We start from the raw sequence: 20,403 nt of genomic DNA, 5'->3' as shown, positions 1-20,403 counted from the left end.
CAAGTGTTTTTAAAAAAGTGTAACAACCAGGGTTGGCAAGTCGGTCAATTGACCAGTCAAATTCAGTCAATTGACCGGTCAATTGACCGGAGGAGTATTTGACCTGTCAAATACGGTCAAATACTCTAAAAAATTTAAAGGAAAAATAAATTAAAAATATGTTTAAAAAAGGGAAAAAAGATGTAAATACATGTGATCACAATGTTTGCTTATTTTTCGGGTCCACAATATCAAGAGGAGAACTCACTAGTAGTGTAATTAATGAAGTATGTGATATAATTCAAGAATTAGCTATTTTACAAGGTAGTGATGACCAAATTATATTTAGTGATATAATTAATTTCAGAAGCAAAAACAGCATGTTTAATATAGCAAGCAAAATATGTGGAAAGTAGTAATTTCCAGAAACAATCAATTCCGACCTCAAGTTAATAGATTAAACTTTGTCTACCCTGCCCATTAAGAGACTAACAATTCCTAGTTCTACTTCTTCTTTAGAAAGAAATAGGTCGATTTGGGTTAATATTCTTATGAAAATAGAAATCGATTTAAGATCTAAGATATCAGGAAAATTGTTTAAAAAATATTAAAGAAAATGATAATATTGAATATGAATCAGAACAAGACTCTGATACAGATAGCTACACGTTAGTTATTGAATGAATTTAAAAAATTAATATTATAGATTCATTTTACTATTATATTCAAAATAAAGTTAATATTAACTTTAAAAAAATATATTTGAATTTGACCACATTTGACCGTATTTGACCATATTTGGCCGGTCAAATATCGGTCAATTGACCGAAACGTATTTGACCGGTCAAATGCACAACCCTGGTAACAACGCTCCAGGAAAGCCACTCCTTAACAACTCTGATATTGATTATATCCAACCTGACTGAAAATTTGTCATTAGATCTTGTATATAATAAAAACCAGTTAATTATCTTAAATATTTAGCGATTAGATTAAAGTGATACGAAGAGTGATGAGTTCAAAAAAAAATTTAATTGGGCGGGATGATGGAAAAATTAAAACAAGATAACGAAAAGATTAAAGAAGGAATGAGAAAGGAAAAAGAATAGAGACTATTAAACTTCGAGCTAATAAATCTCCAATAAGCTAAACTTTATCCCTAGTCTTTTACCTTTTTCGTTAAAACTACCTTATTCCCTCTCTAAGAAAAGATAGTTAAAAGAAATGTTGGATTACTATATAATATAATGGTGAAGAAAACAGCGTTATTTACTTTTGAAAAGCCTCTCGTAAATAAAATGTATATATATTATATCTACTGTTATTAAACAGCCCGATTTGGGTCGACTTAAAAATATTATGTAGGCCTGGAATTTTGTTCACAATTGCAGAAAGGTTTGACCCTCTATTTACCAAATCTCGAGGCTTAAAAAATATTATTTTAGCTCTTAATGGGACCGTTTTTAAAAATGTTTCAAATCGCACTAATTATAATTATAGGCGTACCAGGATTTTTCTAGGGCGGTAGGCGGGCTAACAGGCGGGATTTTCCATTATAAATTTTATTGAGGTCTTCTTGTTCAGTTATTATAGGTCTTTTGCTATATTAGATTTTTATTTAAATTATTTTGGGTTTTCACTTTTTTTATTATATTAAAAATGATTTTTTTTCTAAATATTTTGAATTATAGTCGTTATTTTAAAAATAACTTACCTAATTTTTCTTTCAATTTCTTGTTTAATATTTTATACTTTTGGACAAAAGCGGGTGTAGGGGAGATTTTTTTATTAGCTTAAAATAATATTTACAAAAACAGACAAATTTGCGATTCGCATATTAAATAAAATTAATAAACAAAAAGGTAATCAAAATTCTTCATCCATTCAATCAAAAAGATTTATTAATTTTATAAAAAGTATTTCCAAAAAAAATAAACTTCAACCCCTTTCTAAGTTTGGGTCGCCTTTATGAAATAAAAAAGGAGTGGGGGGGGGGGACCTAGGAAAGAATTTTGTTTTAGAGCGCCAAAATTTAGTTCGAATATTTTAATTTTTGGGCAAAACATTTACTTAAATAATAGACGCGCGTTGCCACTACTTCATAGCACTTTTTATAAATTCATGTATATATAAAATAAGAACCGTTTTTAATGTTATATTATAATAATTTGATGATCCCCTGCCTCCAAGATACAATACCAATATGATAAAATAAAATTTGAATCTAAAAGGAATATTGATAAAAAAAAATATTATGTCAAAAGAAAAAAATCAATAGTTCTCCTCTCCCGTTCCCCTTATTTTTTGTAATTAAAAATAAATAATATATCTTCTCACTTTAAAAAAAATAATATATATTTTAGAAAAATTATTTTTACTATTTTACAAAAACAAACTAAAATTTTCATTACTCCCTTTTTTATTTTTGAAATTTATGAATTATAAACGTAAAGCAAGTCTAATGATCATAATTTAAACAATCATATATTTATTATATAATTTTTTTTATATAGTACTCAAGAAAATGAGATATTTTTTAAGAAAAAATTTGATAATTAGCTGTATAAAAAAATAATAATTGAAAATGAATTGATGATTAAGGACAAACGAAAGTTCAGAAATAATGAAAATTCTCAAATGATCGGAATCCGGTAATTTCAATGGGATGTTTGAATTCGGTTGAAAAGAAATATAATGTCAAACCTAAGATAAAAAGTTAATTTAAAAAAAAATTTTACATTCAAATTATATATCATTTTATTGTTTTAATCAAACTTTAAAATTTGTAAAGTATCGTTCTAAACATGAAGGACTTGAAAGAAAGTAAGAAAGAAAGAAAGAGGAGATATACTAGAAAAGAAAAAACAAATCATCCTAATTAACTTTTATAACCTACCTTCTTTTTTTTTACCATTTATCGAAATAAAAAAATACTATCATTTATAAAATAATTATGCTTTTGTTTATTTGACTCTTTGAAAATTAAATTTTATCCTTTTAAAAACATAATAGTCTATTATTAAGAATATATCAAAAACAATTATTTATATTAAAAATATCTAGAAATTAGTGGTAACGGCTTAATTTGAGCCGATTTTTAAAAACTCAATATTTTATCCAGAAAATATTATGCAAGCCTAAAGATTTTACTCATAGATGGCTCATATGATTGAACATCTATTGGCGAAATCTCGACGCTTATGCTATATTTTCCTGGCTATGATGTTGAGTTAGCCGTTTTAAAAAATCGGCTCAAATTGAGCTGTTCAACAACACTACTAGAAATGATTGGAAGAATAATTCTAATTATATATATTAAAAAAAGAAAAAGAATAAAGATCCATTTATGCATGTTAATTTAATTATATTGTGTTTTTTAAAAAATCGAATTAGTATTTATTTAATGCTTAAAACAATTGAAACAGAACTGCCAACTTTTGAAGAATTTTGCAGAGATTTTGGAGTTGAAATTCAGACAACCTTTTATCATTTTTATATTCTGTTCCCTAGCGACATATTTAGTTATTCAATGGATAATTGTGGAACAATCTTTACCGTTAATTACTTTGTTTCTATAAAATAAATATTTCAATTTGAAATATTATCATTGAATAAATTTAATTGTTTTTTTTTAAATTAACGTATTACCCTTAGGGGAGAACGGGTCGCTGTGTACAGGGGAACATTGGTCCACTCAATTTTATTTTAAACTATTTTTTATAAGACTGGAAATTTAAGTCTAATATAGATAATTACGTCCATGATTGGCCATATAATTTGATATTTAGTATTTTAATTTTTTTTAGAACAAAATGTAATTGCAAACTTTATCGTTTTGATTTATAAATAAGGCTTTTAATACTTAATAAATATATTTTAGGAAAGTTTAAACCCTATTTACTGACTATTTTTAAAAATAATAAAAGATAGGTTAATATGATTCTAAAATGACATTTGTAAAGTTAGTGGGTTGGGTAATGGTTGGTCATAGGATGGTTGGTCCTTTTAATTATTAAATTATATTTTGACTACAATAAGTTTCAATTTATCAATTATGAATTTTTTTTACAAAAATACCTAAAATTTCTTAAAATCTCTAAATTCAATTTAATTTACTTAATTTACTTAATTATTGCGTATTTAATGTACTTTATAGCCTCTAATTTTATAACAATATCAAAAAAAGATTTAATTTAATACTTAGCCCTTCATTTCTTTAATAGCCCAAAGTTAATTTGCTTTTTTAAAATGTATAAAATAACTTATTTTGTGGACTTTATTATATGTATATATACAGTGGCGTATCCAGGATTTTCTTATAGGGGTGGAAAAATTTTTTGGGGGCTTCGCCCCTAAACCCCTTTTACCTGGCCTTCGGTCAGCTTTCCCCCGGCCTTCGGACGGGTCTTATTTAGATATAATTATATTTCTATTTTTAACTATTATTTACTAATTCGTGCTTATGGATAGGATATTACAAGCCTCTTTTTTTATTATTTCAAGTTAGGTATATTATATTTAATAAAGTTTTTTTAAATGTAAAGGTTTATTTATGTGTAAAGTTGAAATAAAGTGTAATGTCATTTTTTTTTAAAATTTGCTTTAAAAACTAGCCTCAGCTTAAATTCTCATACAATATAAGTAGAATATAAATTTTTTTATTGAAAATATTAATAGTAGTTAAAAATATTGACTAGAAAATAATTAAATTAACAAGTTTTTTTTAACTTCTTATCAAATACAAGATTTTTAATTATTTCGTTTGTCTTTGGAACCAAATCTCTGTGTATATTTAACAGAGCTAACCCATTTAGCCGATATTCAGTACTTCGTAAATATGTTTTCAACCTTCTCAAGTTGGAAAAAGTCCTTTCATTCGTACATGTTGTAATAGGCAAACATGCAAGAATATAAAACAACTTCGAAATATTAGGAAATTGAGCCAAGGTTTCTTTACACCGATTGAGCGTATCAATAGCATGCTCAGGTAAAATAGCTAAACGTATAAATATTTATACCACAATTCGAATTCACTGATTAAATTTATTTCATTATCAATCTCATAGGAATAAAATTTTTCTAAATATTTAATTTTACCAATAGTGGCATTAGAAAGTGAAGAAGGATCTTTGGGTAATAAAACTTGAAGATTGCTAAAGACTTGTTTTTTATCTAAAACCCGTACTTTTATTTGCTATAAAAAAGTATCTAAGAATGGGATGAAAATGGATATTTTATAATATTCTTCAGTTGAGCCAATATTTATTTTCATCTCAATAATGGCCTAGGTGCTAGACGAGGTTTAATTAGTATTATATCATAAAATTTAGCCTTCGATTCAACGTCTAGATAAATATTATGAAAATATTTATCTACATTCATTCTTATTGCATCTACCTGTTCATGTATATTTTCCAATGTTCCGCCAAATCAATAACTTGAACCAAATCTAAATTTGGTTTTTGTAAATTTCTACAAAGTAGTGAGCTAAAAATAATTTATTGATGCAACTAGCAGCAATGATAAACTCTGATTGATCAATTGAATTCAATAATGATATCGCTGCTAACGACACATTACTTTTTTTCATGCTCAGCCTTATTTATAAATTATCGTTTGATTTTAATCTCTTTGACTAAATATTTTTCCATTTTATTAATATTTTTGAATAATATGTTGGAAAATTGATATTCAAATATTTGTAAAATTTTGATTGGTGGGGGGGGGGGGGAATCTGGGGGGTGGGGGTAAAATTTTTATTAGCTTAAAATGATATTTATGAAAATAGTCAAATTTGCGATGGGGGGAAATTTCCCCCTTTCCCCCCCATTGGTTACGCGCCTGTATATATAACTATTAAATAAATAAATATACTATATAAATATTTAGCTACCTTTTACAATCATTAGATATAAATTTCAGAGTAAAACTTTCAGAATATTCTCTGACTTGATACCCACGTGATATTGTAGTTCTTATTTGACTTAATTTTGTTACTTTTTTATGGTCTGCGAAATTGATTGAAGAATTAATTAGTAAGAGGATAAACTAATCCAGATATTTATAATTTATAAATTTTCCGCTCTGACATGATAACAATTATGAAATTTTTTTCTTATTCTACCAATAATTTGTTTTCCCTCTTAAACCATCTACCAAATTGATTAAAACAATATAGCATACTAATTATGTACTACTTAATGATTTGATATATGTTTAAGAATTAATATTTTCAGTTCACTCTTAAAAGCGTTTTCATGTTTTAATTTTGTGTATAACTCTGTTTCTTTTTTGTGTTTTGCAAAACCGATTAAGGTATTAATAAGTAATAATATCATTAAATATTAGCGCAAACTAGATGTTTAGTTCTTCCACATTTCCATTCTTGTATGATGCCCTTTAGATTTTTTGCATAATTTTTTTTTATTTATCTTATATCTATGAAACGGATAAGAATAATATAAAATTAATTACTAATAAACATTGGAATAAAGATTTTCAGTCGCTTTTTAATGTAAACGTTGACTAAAATTATGTTGCCACTATTTTATTTCATTTATATTGCCTAATAGATTGTTTAAAGCACTATAGGCAACAATAAAGCACGTTACATTGTTATAGATTCTAGAAATAATGCTTTTAATTTTTTTAGCTAGATATCAAAGTAACATATTTTAAAAAATCAAATGGAAAATAACCAAGGGTAAATCAAAAAAAATAATATGAATTTTTCATAGATGGGACCTGCCTTAGACCGAGTAAACAAAAATTTCCTAACCACCTTAAAAAAAAACTCTCGTCTGGTAATCCTGGCTACGCCACTGCAGATTTGGAATGATAAACTGAAGTTTTAGAATAATATTATGCAAGATTAAAATAATATATAACAAAATATAATCTTATATACAGGATTGGGCGGGTTGGGCAGTAATCTAATAATAATATTTATTTGAATATTTTAGAAAAGTATTTTAATTACTAAAAAATAAAAAGCATTTTATATTTAATCTGAATTCACTATTTCAGGCGAATACAAATACTTTTTATATTTTATATTATAAATTGAATTTTAAAAGTAAATCCAAAATTTTTTATTTAAATATTAAATTTATGACCCGAATTAGCGAAATATCATATCCGTTAATCCCATTTTATTTTTAAAATGAGTATCCATTTTATTATTAAAATAGTATCTGCGAAAATGAAAACAACGATACAAATTTTTTTGGAAGAAGAAAATGATAACTTTCTGTAATAATAACAACGTCGTCAATACTCTACATGGCATTTAACAATTTTAGATAGAAAGTATAAGAGGACCTCTTTCGCAACTCTCTCACATCCTTATTTTAAAAATAGAAGGTCAGCGTTTTCTGATGAAGGCCTCTTAACTCGAAAAAAATAAGATGGACTAGGCAAATATTCCTTCCGCTTATGTTGAGGAAAACCATTGTATTCGGTTTTAAATCTTAAAATGTTAATAATGCTTTTAACTATGTAGAGTTAGAAGTATTAAATTTAAAAAATAATCGCAAAAATATATTATATCCCAAATAATTTTAAAATTTTTAAATAAAATTCTATTTTGCCTATGCCCCGGTGCTAATACAGTATAAGTGGTATGGATAAGCAAAAAGATATCGAAACAAAATTTCTTTATTTTAAATTTCTTTATTATAAAATATAACTAACTGACTATTAACCTAATAAATTCTATATATATACTTTCAAAAGTAAATAACAATCAATGTAACTATTAGATTAATATTATGTTAAGTGAAAGAAATAATATAATAAGTCTGTAAGGTAAAATTTAAGTTAATATAATTCAAATATATCAACATTCTTCCCTCTGTTCCTTCTTCAATCTTTCTGTGTTCCTCGCAGTCGTCGTGGAACTTGCTTCTAATCGTTTGTTGTTTTTGTACGTTCTCCTGTCTCTTTTCCTCGATCCCGTTTTGTTCAAATCGTTATCATTAATTCGTCGTTTAGTGTTGAATAATTTGTTGAGTGTCAAATAAGAATAATGGAATTGGAATATAGAATATAGAATATTGATTTGAATAGGAATTATTGAATAAGAATGATAAAATTGGAATAATAGAATAAAATTCAAATAAGAATAATTGATACGTGATTCGCGTTTTAGTTTAGCGTTTATATTTATTTACATTCTGCGTTTTAGTTTGGCGTTTAAATTTATTTTTATATTTTGGGCTTAAATTTGTGTATATGTATTTATTTTTTTAATTTTTTTTTATTATTATTAATCGAATTGTGTGTTAAGTATAAATTTTTTCTAAATAATTTTTATATTCTTTTATGATCATCACGTGACTCGGTAAGCATTTTGTTCTCATTGGCCTTACATTCCTTGTGTCTCTTCCCCCTTCAAATATAATCGGCATTGTATACACTTGGTGTCTCACATATTCTTTTCCTAATTTGGTCTAGATGCCTTCTGATGATTTTGCATCCGGTATCGATCTTGTATAAAAATTCACTTTCTTTTTCTATGACAACACCTTTGTTCCATTTATTTTCAAAAAATGTTTTATACCATATATTATCCCCTTTATTTATCATCCTGTTAGCTGTTTTTATGTTTGTAGTTATCTTCTCTTTGTTGAACACAGGTTTCAGTAGATCCTATTTTATTCTTGTGTTGTGTGAAAATAATAATTTGTTGGTGCTACGAGTGTAGTGCTGTTCGGGGTAAAGTTAATATAATTCAAATATATCAAGATCCGGTAATAAGGTTATTAAGCTTTGCAAATCTAATTAATAGGCCAAATAGGCATAGATTAGATGATATTTTATTCTAAAACCTTATTATAATATTAAATATTTCCCATTTTTTATTTGTTTTTAATTAAATGTGATTTATTGAAAGTTTTTATATGTTGCTTTAATTTATTAAATATTATGATATAATTATAATTCTGTGTCTGCAATATAATTCATTTTATTGTGCTATTATGCTCAAATTTTTATTAAAACTGTGCATTTAATGCTATTTGTAATTATAACATAATTAATATGATATGCCGCTCCATAAATATAATATTTATAATGCTTATATTACCATAGATAAAATTTAACTTTGGATAATCAGTGGAATTTTTGAAAATAGTGAATAATAAAAATATCATGCATGTAAGTTTAAAAAAAGATAATGGAGTTAGAATTAAAATCGAGTTGCAAAAAGTATTCGTCAAAGTATTTGTATTTAAATACTATTTTCGAATTAATTTTAGAGGTATTTGTATTTAAATTCAAATACTTTTTTTGAAGTGTATTTGTATTCGAATACATTTTTTTAAAATATGCCCACCCCTGGCTTTATATTTAAGAAAATATATTCAAAAATATTAATTCCAGCTTCTTAAAAACGTTAATATCTTAGAAATTATTCAATAAAAGTGTGAAATTAGCAGAAATATAATTTATAAAAGAGGTTATTGATAAAATTAAGTTTTAGCTAATGATAATTATTAAAAATTTAAACATGTCTAGGGTCAAGGTACCCCAATCACTCAAGGACATATTAAATGTGAATACTACACATCCTGCGATTATAAACATATTTTCAATAAATTTTTAATTATTGAAAAAATAGGTTTCACTCATCTTGGTCCGTTTATTGGCGGTAAAAGAATTTCTGAAATAAATTTATCCTAAAAATTTTATCACCTGATAGAACTCTTAAAATATTTACTAGCTAATAAATAATTTTAATTAATTATGAACTTTTTTTTATATTATAAAATATTTGCACCCCACCCATTCTTTCCTACCTGCCTTCATTCTTATAAGCTCCTAAATTTTCTTAAACCTCATAAATTTTAGCAATACTCCTTCCTAAATCTCAAATCCGTATCTCAAATCCATATCTCAAATCCGTATCTCAAATACGTATCTCTCCTAGATGCAAATATTTCTCGCTTGATGATATAGGAATATATGATAAAGTTCTCCTCTTTTCTTTCACCATCTACTATATTCCACCAAACCCGTAACTTAATGGCATTATTTCTCAACATTTCTTGACCTTTTTCGTAGACCCTTTCCTAATATAATTTATCCTAACTCCTCTAAGCAAAGAGATTTGGATCTTTACTTAACAAATTATTTCGTTAAACATTCTAATCAAGAGCTTAAGAATTGCTATTGACTTTTGATTCGACAGTGACATTGTATTTCTAACATCAGCTAACTTTTTTATTAGCCTACAGATCAAATCTTAGTGATCACCTATTGTTGCCTCTCAAGATAAACAGCCTAGGAATTAAGCCATTAATTTGGTAATAACGTATAACCTCAAGACTAAATATTATAATCTCTCTTGAGCCCTCTGCCTTCAGCCTAAATAAAAACAGACCTTATGAAATTATTCACATCGAAGATTTCCTAATTAACTTGCTTAGATCATCTAGCAAGATATTTTATACTAATTTAGGGCTTTAGTGAAGTTAATTTCACAAAAAAATAATAAACGTATATAAATTTAAATATAATAATACCTTTAACAGACAAAAACTTGTACTATTTATTAATTAGATTCTTCCCCCATAATCTAATAACAACATATGTTATAATCACTGAATATATTTATTATTAAAAGCCATAAAATTTTAATCATTGCATTTCCCCATATTCAATCACACAATTTTTGAACTAGACTCATCATAACTTTTCTGGATCTGCTGGACTACTTTGGGTTCTTTTCCCCATTTAGTTAACATGTTTTTTTATTAATCACTTCCCATCTAGCTTCATATAAGAGTAAAACACCATTTCAAATTTTCATCCTTCCTTCCTACAATTCTGACGCTATGGATTCACATTAGTTGATTTGCTTGAAATTTTTTTGGTTTTTGTTTTTTATTATGTTTTCTCCCTATGTTCATTCCATTTATTTTCTTGTATTCGGTTTTATTCAAACGTGTTTTCAAGTTCTAGTCTAACATTAGTTTGCAGGTGAACCTTATGCTTATATAACATCCCATAAAATTTTCTTCGTCATTGAAGGATGCTTTACACGCCTGATATTATCCCTTTGTTGCACGAATGGTCCGCTCCGCCCGCTCATTTAATTTTGGAGTGTAAGAAATGGTGTGAATCACCTAAATATTCTTTTCCTGACAATATTCTAAACTCCTGTGGTCAATTGAGGACCATTCTCTGACATTATCTGATGCTATGTCCCAAATTATGAACACCATTTTTATCACTTTTATTAGTTTTACTGCTGTTGCGAGCATAAACTTTAGTAACTCTACCTACATCCATTTGTAGTAAGCCTTTACACCTATTAACCATAAAATAAATCCACTAGTCCCGTAAAATCAATGTTAATTTTTCTCTCGGTTTATCCGGAATATTCCTTAAATATAAAAACACTCTGGCACGTTTCCCTAAGTCTTGACAACACTGACATTCTTTTACATAATTCAATATCATATCATCACGATTCGGTCACCAACAATAAAAATAAAGATTAACTTCATTCCCCTATGCACAGTTTCAACAATGTCGTTCCTCAATGATTGAAATAACCACAAGGCCATTCCACTCAATAATACTATTGTTAACTCAGAAATCATTATGTCATCCTATCTAAATGTTTGGAAGATACGTCAATTTCAAACCTTCTCCAGGAACGTTTATTCAAGGTATTAATTAATCTTATTTAAAATAGGATCTTTTCATATCTCATGCATAAATGGAACTTCGGTCGTCCTAATACTTCTATTAGCAAAACATTTCAGATTTGCACCCGTCTGTCCACGCGGGCCGCACAGATTGTCTCCCATAAAATTAGAACTTGTCGGGTCGGGAATTTTTTTTAAAAAACTAACCAAGCAAAAATATAAACGGGCTGGGCCAGGCAATTTGTGCACAAAAGATTTTCTGACCTGGCTGGACAATTAACTCATAAAATATGAGGCAGTAAATGCCTGATTTTACATAAAATTATAATAGGCTAGCCCAGGTTAAGTTTTGATATATTTTTATATGGTAATAGGAAAAAAAAACCCCTGAAAAAAAACCCCGGAAAAAAACTCCATGGAAAAAAATTAAAAAAAAAAGAAAATCGTTATTTTTTAAAATTTTTGTCAATTTTTCTTAAATTTTTTTCTCAATTTATTAATTTCTTCCCATTTTTGCTTTAAGTCATTGTTAATCATTATTTTTCTGACCTTTTCTCAATTTTTTTCTTCTCAATTTTCACTTTATTTTTTTAGTATAACCTAGAAATAATTAATATTGATTAATAATTTTATAAGCGAATGCCACAATCATTAACAGCTATTAAACTCAAAAAAAAACACAAAATACTTACGAAAAAATATTCGAAATAATAATGTCTAAATGTCAAGAACGGGATTTATTTCCTGATCCATTATATATATACATGGATATCGAAAAGTCTGCTATGAGCGCGGTTAAAACTGTCATTGGTATGATTATTAATATGTTAAATTATTTATATTTATTTTTTCAATTAGGGGATCACATCATAATCACACAATGCTTTTACCATTTGTGTCAAAGTACCCATAGAAAAATTCAAAAGCTAGGTCTGGAAAGCCAATACAAAACCGATGAAGCTCTAAGCTTCTTTTGTGGCATGATGGACGGCTTAGCATTTGTTCCTTTATGTGATATGGGTGATGCAATGGCATTCCTTAGATTGGTTACTCCGAGCAATGGTAAGAATATTCTTGAATATTTCGATAAAAATTACATCAATCGAGTATCAAGGGAGGTCACAAGAAGCAATTCTCAATCCCAAACAGGTCAAATTGAGCCTCGATTTCCTCCAGAAACTTGAATCAGAGCACTCTATCTAATGAATAACTCATAAATAATCAATGCGAAGGTTCGAATCATCGTTTTTCTAATCTGGTTGGGAATAAACACCCATCAATCTGGGTATTGATTAAAAAAATTAAATGCGAGATGGCTGCCGATGAAACCAAACTTGAACAATGGCGTGTAGGTAGTTGGACACCGAAAACAAAATCGCAGTGCTTAAACAAGAAAAAATGCTGATGTTCAAATTGGTACTGGGAAAAAAATATCCCAGTAAAATAACCCATGTATTACTTATTTTCGTAAAAATTTTTGCTATAGTAATAAATACAATATCCATCCTTAATTACTATATTAAGTAGACTAAATTTGACAAAATTTGCAATAAGATCTGTCTATTTTATTGATAAATCATTATTATGTATATAATTTATTATTAAATTATATTTTTATAATATTTTTTTCTAAAATACTTATTTGTCTATACCTTATTAAATCCAAATAAAAATATACCGATATTATTAGATCTTAAGTAAATTCGAAAAAAAATTTCGGGGTTTTTTTTTCTGGGGGTTTTTTTCCAGGGGTTTTTTCCGGGATTTTTTTCCTGGTGATTTTTTTTCCTGGGGGTTTTTTCCGGGGGTTTTTTTCCGGGTGTTTTTTTCCGGGTGTTTTTTTTCCGGGATTCATTTTTATTTATCTAAAATTTTGCTTTATACTATTTGAAAATGAATTATATGCTTATTTCTTTGTATTTTAAGAGCTGTCTGACAAAAATATTAACCTATAAATATATAGTGAATTCATAAAAAATTGAAAAACTTATTTATTATCTGATACAATTACAAATGCATAATACAGATGCAAACCCAATTGATTTATAAAACGGTTGATGTTAAAATAGGTAGTTATAGAGGAGAGATATAAGAGCCTATAGATGCCATTTTTGTTTTGGTAAAATATCTGATAAAAATAATTTATTAAAATTTTATAGAATGACAGAGGGATAAATTATTTATTAATGTTTACTAATGATTTCATCATGTTCTATCAATAGGGTTCAAAGTTATACACATTCAAAGTTGAACAAACAGAATTCTAACTTTTCAACATGAAAAGATAAAAACTGTTTTTCTGCAAATTACATATCTACTTACTATAATATATTATGCTAATAACGTCATTTCCATTTAAGCAAACAATGATTTAAAAAAATGGTTTTCAGTAAAGATGACTTGTATTTGATTAAAATTTTAAGACATGAAAAGCATCACGGTACTTAAAGGTTTATAAAAGAATTTCCTAACATAAACTGGTCAATCGCAGTCTTGAATGATGCTACCCGATAAGAAATATGGTATAGTGGTAAACCACGCACAGCTCGTACTATGTAAAATGTTAATGACGTTGAAACACTCGTATATGAAGACCGACTGGTATTTCGCGAATTTCAGTACATCTAATTATTTACAAGGCACCGATATATTTGCAAAACGATAGGGTGTTCGTTGCAGTTTCTATGAGCTAAAAATAATTTGCAGCCAATCGATTTCTCTAAATCCAACATGGTTTTCGTAGGAGTATCAATTGGCTGCATAGAGCTCATCTCTATTATCCAGGTCAAAATTAATTTGTTTTACTCGGTGAGCACTTGGCCTGCTATTAGAGAAGTGGCAGGCAGTGAATATTTCATATTACAGCAGGACAGTGCTCACACTTGGTTCAAATTCATGTTAAATGTTGATGTTTTCATGTTTTTGTCGAATTGAAAGTTTTATTAAAATAAAATAAATAATGAATAATAAATGTTGGAAAGTTTGAATTTTGTTTGACTTTGGATATTTCAGAAAACATGGATAATTTATCCATCCTTAAAAATTTGGAATTTTATGGAATTATTTAAAAAATTGACAAATTTATATTGTTAAAACAAAAAGGGTTTAGTTCAATTCACAGTATAGATATTAAAAATTTTATGGCAAAAAATTTGTCCAAAAAAATTTAATGAGCAAGGCGGACTTTTTGTAAAACTTTAACAGGTATGGGCGGGCCTGACCTTTAGTAAAATTTTACGGGCCGGGCATAGGCGGGAAAATTTTTAAAAATAAAACTATAATGGGCAAGGCCCGGCAAAATCATTTTTGAACCAAACCGGAACTGTTTCAAATTAATAACGGACCGAAGTGGGCCGGACTTTGCAGCCAATAATGATAATCGTATTTATACATCCATTACTATATTTTTGTAACCTGGCCAATAAACACTATCAAAATCAATAGCCGATTTTCAATGCTATTTTACCAGTCTTGTATTTGTAATTCTCGCTAGGTTTCGTTTCTACCCAAATAACTGTTGTAACGGTTTTTGATCCGTTATATAAGTTTTCAACCTTAAATAAATTGATAAGCATAAATAGCAAGGTCCGAGTTTCATTATCAATTGATGCAAAGAATATTCATTCGCTGATTATATTTGAAACGCAAGTATGATAGATCATGTGGTGCCGTTTTTTCAACGGTGTAAACAAACATCATCGAATTCAATATAAAAAGCATCATATTCCTTAATTATTGGCAATTTTGTCGGATATGGCATTAATGTCTCTTCTCTCCAATGAAAATAATTCTTTGACTGAGCTAAATGCCGTATTTTATGCCATATCAATGTCACTTTTATACTAATTAGTTTATGTATAGGCGAGATTATTCCGTTTAGTCATGGCATAAATCTTTCATAATATTTCACAACTCTAAAAAATACCGGCATCGATTATCTTTTGGAGATGAAGCCTTTAGAATAGTTACACTTTAAACCCTAAATACTTGACTTTGCCTAATGTTGCCTTACTCACTTTACGTAATTTCGATAAAACTCTGATAAGCTTTTTAATATAACTTTGGTTTTAACGTTGAAAGGTCCTTTAGATAAATTCCGATCATGGAACAATCTCTTAATAAATTCTCCATATATCACCGAAATATTATAGTGCACAGAATACGCCAAAAGACATCCTCAAATATTAAAGCATTTTATGTGTGCAGCAAGAGTCACCCGCATGGCGAAGAAGTATCCAGTGTCATCAGAATTTTCATACTGAAAACAATAATCCTCGGAAGCCCCAAAAGAAATATACATCTTTGGACTTGCTAACTACTACAGATAGTTTCAGATTTTTCTTCTCTACCCATCTAACAACGCTTTATCTACCCATAATTTGTTAACACTCCAGTAGTTTGTAATATTGGATATTTCCTTCCATAGACTTTATCAATGAGGTTTAATTAATTGATCATTTATGTTAGCTACCATTTTGACTCTTTTATGCCACTTCATTCTAATTTTGTAATTTTAAATGATTGATTCTAAGTTAATAACATGTATCTTGTTTGAGAATCCATCTGATTAATAACACATCTTTCATCATTATTACTGTATAAGGTTTGCAGCACTACATTCAGACATAGTGGATCAATGAATCCTTCAAACTTAACGATATTATAAAAATAAATAAAATTATACATCCCCCTCCCCTACCATAGAACATTTTAAACAAAACAACCTTGATTAGAGTCATATCGAAGAAAAAGACTAATTTAAAAAAATATTTGAAGAATTTTTTCAATTTTAAAGATTTTAGATTATAAGGTTTTTACCAAACACATTTTGAATTATTTTCATTATATTTATATCCCTTTAGCTTTCACGATATAATTAATAGGCCGACAGGTGTAGAATTCCCATACGATTATAACCAAGTCGATTGATATCATTGATAAAATAAAATATTTTATGTTCTACAAAGTGACGACAATTGAATTACGGCTATTTTATAAAATTTAATTAATCCTATCAGATTATCTCACTGTATTAGGCCTTTGCCTCTATTCTAGAATACCCCTTCCTACTCAAATTTTGTAACAAATTTCATTCTTTTTTTGAATGGATTCTTAACGTGTTCCATTCCGATGAGATTAAATGATTTTCCACAAAGTGGTTATGTTCAAACTTTAGGTGCTTTTAAAATGTAATTTATATTTTATATTAAGTATATAAAATAAAAGTAGTAAATTAAAATTTGTTTTTGAGAACATTTTTATAATGGAGTTTTAAATGTAGCTGAGTAAATTATTATATTTCAATTGAAATACACTAAGTGATTTTTGAATGTCATGTAAAAATAATAACTATATTTTACCACTGTAAAATATTTCTAAATTAATTAGTTAATGGATTGGGAAAAATGTTTGAAGAAGGAAGAAAGGAAAGAAGGAAGAAAGGAAAGAAGGAAGAAAGGAAAGAAGGAAAGAGGGAAGGAAAACCTGAGCTTTAATCCCTTATAATTTGATGGCGAAGTAGAATCAATCACTCTCATCCCACTATAAGTTTTCCTCCTCTCCCATTAAGCATTTTTCTCTTAATAATCTCTATTTTTAATTCATTAATGTTAACAAATAAATGTAAAACTTTTTAAGGAAAATTTAAAAAATAATAAAATCAGTAAGTTAAGATATCTGTTTTATTCCATACCTAAAATGTGGTGGATTAGAATTATGGAAAATATTTGAAGATGTTTAACATGGACATCCAAACTACTTTTTTTCATCATTGAAATGACATGAATATGCCAAAAAAATATCTCAGTAATATTTTTAAAAGCTATAATAGCTCCAGTAATTTCAAAATATATACAAATAAGTGTTATAAAAAATAGATTTGATTAATCATTTTTGTAATCATAACCTGATTTACATTACATTAAACTCATATTTAAATACGAGCAGTGACTCTTATAGCAATAAGAGGTTGGGATCAGACGTGGGCACTTCAGCAAAATTTAGGAGGTATTTTGATTTTTTCTGAATTTTTGATGCATATCCTATTAAAAAGATGGTGGGGGGGGGGGGGGTTATTTTTTCCAAATGGTTAGTTTTCATTTAAAAAAATGTTAATTATGATAAATCATTGGCACAAAATATTAAAGAGACTTTGCTAAAGAGATCCGGACCTCAATTTTGAAGAAATAATAATATTAAATTTGTTGTCATTAATTAACTTATTTTAATCTACAAATATTTTGAAGATGATTATCATAAGCTTCTTGTGCAATAAATTGCAGGTATCAACTAACATATGAAATTCGTTTATCTTCTGAAAGGGTGCATAAAGGAAATGAAATCTTCTAAGGGAGTGGGGGGGGGGGGGGGTTGCAAATTTTCTTAACAACTTGGTTAAGGAATTATATAATTAAGATTATTAAATATCGAATATCATGAAATCATCAGTTTGATTAATTTAAATGAGTGTAATATAGAATAAAAATATGACTAAGGAGTTGAGTTTAGTTCTATTAATTTAAAATACTGCATGACTGAATTATTTATCTATAAAAAATTATCCCCATGAAGGGATATTTTTAATTATTGAGTATATATTGTATATACTTTTTACATTCTTTTTCACTTTATATTTGTATAAGCTACCTTAAAAACTAAGATTTTTAAAAGACAAATAAGAGATTAACTCTATTCCACTTCGCCCTATTTTCATATCTTTAATCTAGATATTAAATTTAAAAGATTTTAAGATATATACTGATTGTATTATATTTAATTCGTTTTATTACTCTATCAAACTGGTATGGATGATATATTTAATTGTTGATTATGCTATATTACATGGCCATTATAATAAAAAGTTGATTAATATAAATTGAAATCGTAATGCCATATTAATTTTTTTTATTAGAATATTAATTATTATTTATTATGATAAACATTTTATATGAATAATTTTTTCAACTAATTAAAATTTGAATGTTTTCTATTAAAATTTTTTTCAAAAATAGCATTGATACGAATATAGTTCATATTCATATATCGGCACTACTATAGTATTTCAATTTAATCTCTTACTCTAACAATATTTATATTATTAAGAGACTGTCATATAATGGCAATGCATAAGCATAAATAAGATCATAAAGCGATTTAATAATACCTGTAAACGTAATTTTATATTAAAAAGCAAATATTTATTATATAATTGATAATATTAGAAAAGAAACTTATTTAAGATTAGCGCCATAAAAATAAATATTTATATTATTTATTATTTGATTTAGAAATTTAATGCTGGGAAAAAGAAAGTATTTTTGAATAAATTCTGAATAACATAAATAAATTATCATTAAATATAAATATTAAAAATAAATATTCAAGTAACGGAGGCGACTAGCATAAGTAGTAGTAGTAGTGAAAAATGGGATAAAAACGAAACAAACCAGTCCTTCAAAAGATTATCCTCAAACATTCCAATTCCAATAGTAATGAATTCTAATAACAACATAGAATTTATCAACAATAACCCGGATAATAATAAGCAATATCGAGCCCTTATTGATAAGAACAAGCTCATTAAGACCTACAAGGAATCCAGGTTCATGCAACGCTCAGAAAGCCAAAACTCAGTGAATAGACACAAAAATGGGAATATTGTATCTCAACACATTAATGAACTATCTCAACCCACTTTTAGCTTTGGCAACATCCATAATCAGTATCCTCACTTCGATGAACATAAGATTAGTGATGTAAAATCTTCCAAAGGAGGCTTAATGAAAGCTACCGAAACTTCCATTCAAACAAGTCATCATTATAAATTGGATATTGATAATGATGAAAACAATAAAATAAATGAAAACAATAAAAATAAATGCGATAATAATAAACCAACTAAAACAGCTCAGAGAACCACAAAATCCCAATTGATTAAAATTAGCAACACTAATTACGATTTAAATCTTGACAAAAACTTTAAAAATACCACGAAAAACAATTTTCATCACTCAAGATTGCCTAATAAATGTAATAGTAATATAGATATCTCTAGTATCCGTGATCATAGTGGCATAGTATTTCGCACAGCGGAAATATCAGCACATAGGTAGTCATCAGAAAAAAATTAAATTATATTTGCCTAATCTAAGTAATCTTTGAAATGTAATAATTTGATAGATATTTAATATTGATTATGTAAGATTTAATTTTGCAATGAATTACAATAATGTCTAACTAATAAATGCCTTTACCATTTAATTTTGATGATTTATATTTTATAGTTATTCTTCTAATATGGATAAATATTATGTATGTATAATTCTCATTAATTTGGAAGGTTATTTTTTTGGAATTATTCATTAAACTCCCTCTAAATAAGATAATGGTTATTGTCAGAGTTGTTAAAGTATCTAGATACAAAAATGTGGTATCTGTATCTCTTACTAGATACACTTTTATAATAAGTATATGTAATTAAATATATTTGAAATTATCTGTTTAGATAAATTTTGATAAAATTTTATGTTACGTTTTATTATATTAAAATAATAATGTCAGAATTCAATTCATTTAATATTATGTCATTAAATTCTTAAGAACTAACGAGACAAATTTTATTTTGAATAATTGATGACGAAAACATGGTAGCTTTTAAATTATAGTTGATGAGCTATTAAAGTTTCCAACTGATTGTAAACAGATAACTCCTTAAAAATAATTTAATTTTTTTTTTCAGTATAAATGTATTATTCATAAAATTTAACACCAC

At 27.1% G+C, this 20,403-nt stretch overlaps 1 protein-coding gene across 1 annotated transcript; it reads left to right on the top strand.

The window, feature by feature from the left end:
- Window positions 1-2,456: 2,456 nt before the first annotated feature.
- LOC135927169 (putative uncharacterized protein DDB_G0289263) lies at window positions 2,457-19,777 on the top strand. Its single transcript, XM_065463121.1, has 2 exons — window positions 2,457-2,694; window positions 19,017-19,777. Exons 1-2 carry the CDS (start codon window positions 2,640-2,642, stop codon window positions 19,742-19,744), a joined length of 783 nt encoding a protein of 260 aa, XP_065319193.1. The 5' UTR covers window positions 2,457-2,639; the 3' UTR covers window positions 19,745-19,777.
- The last annotated feature ends 626 nt before the right edge of the window (window positions 19,778-20,403 follow it).

Source organism: Gordionus sp. m RMFG-2023, chromosome 3, assembly GCF_954871325.1.
Source record: "Gordionus sp. m RMFG-2023 chromosome 3, tfGorSpeb1-WG-v2, whole genome shotgun sequence".
NCBI classification, from domain to species: domain Eukaryota; kingdom Metazoa; phylum Nematomorpha; class Gordioida; order Chordodea; family Parachordodidae; genus Gordionus; species Gordionus sp. m RMFG-2023.
The sequence above is the reverse complement of the archived record's forward strand: the minus strand, read 5'-3'. Positions and strand labels throughout refer to the sequence as shown.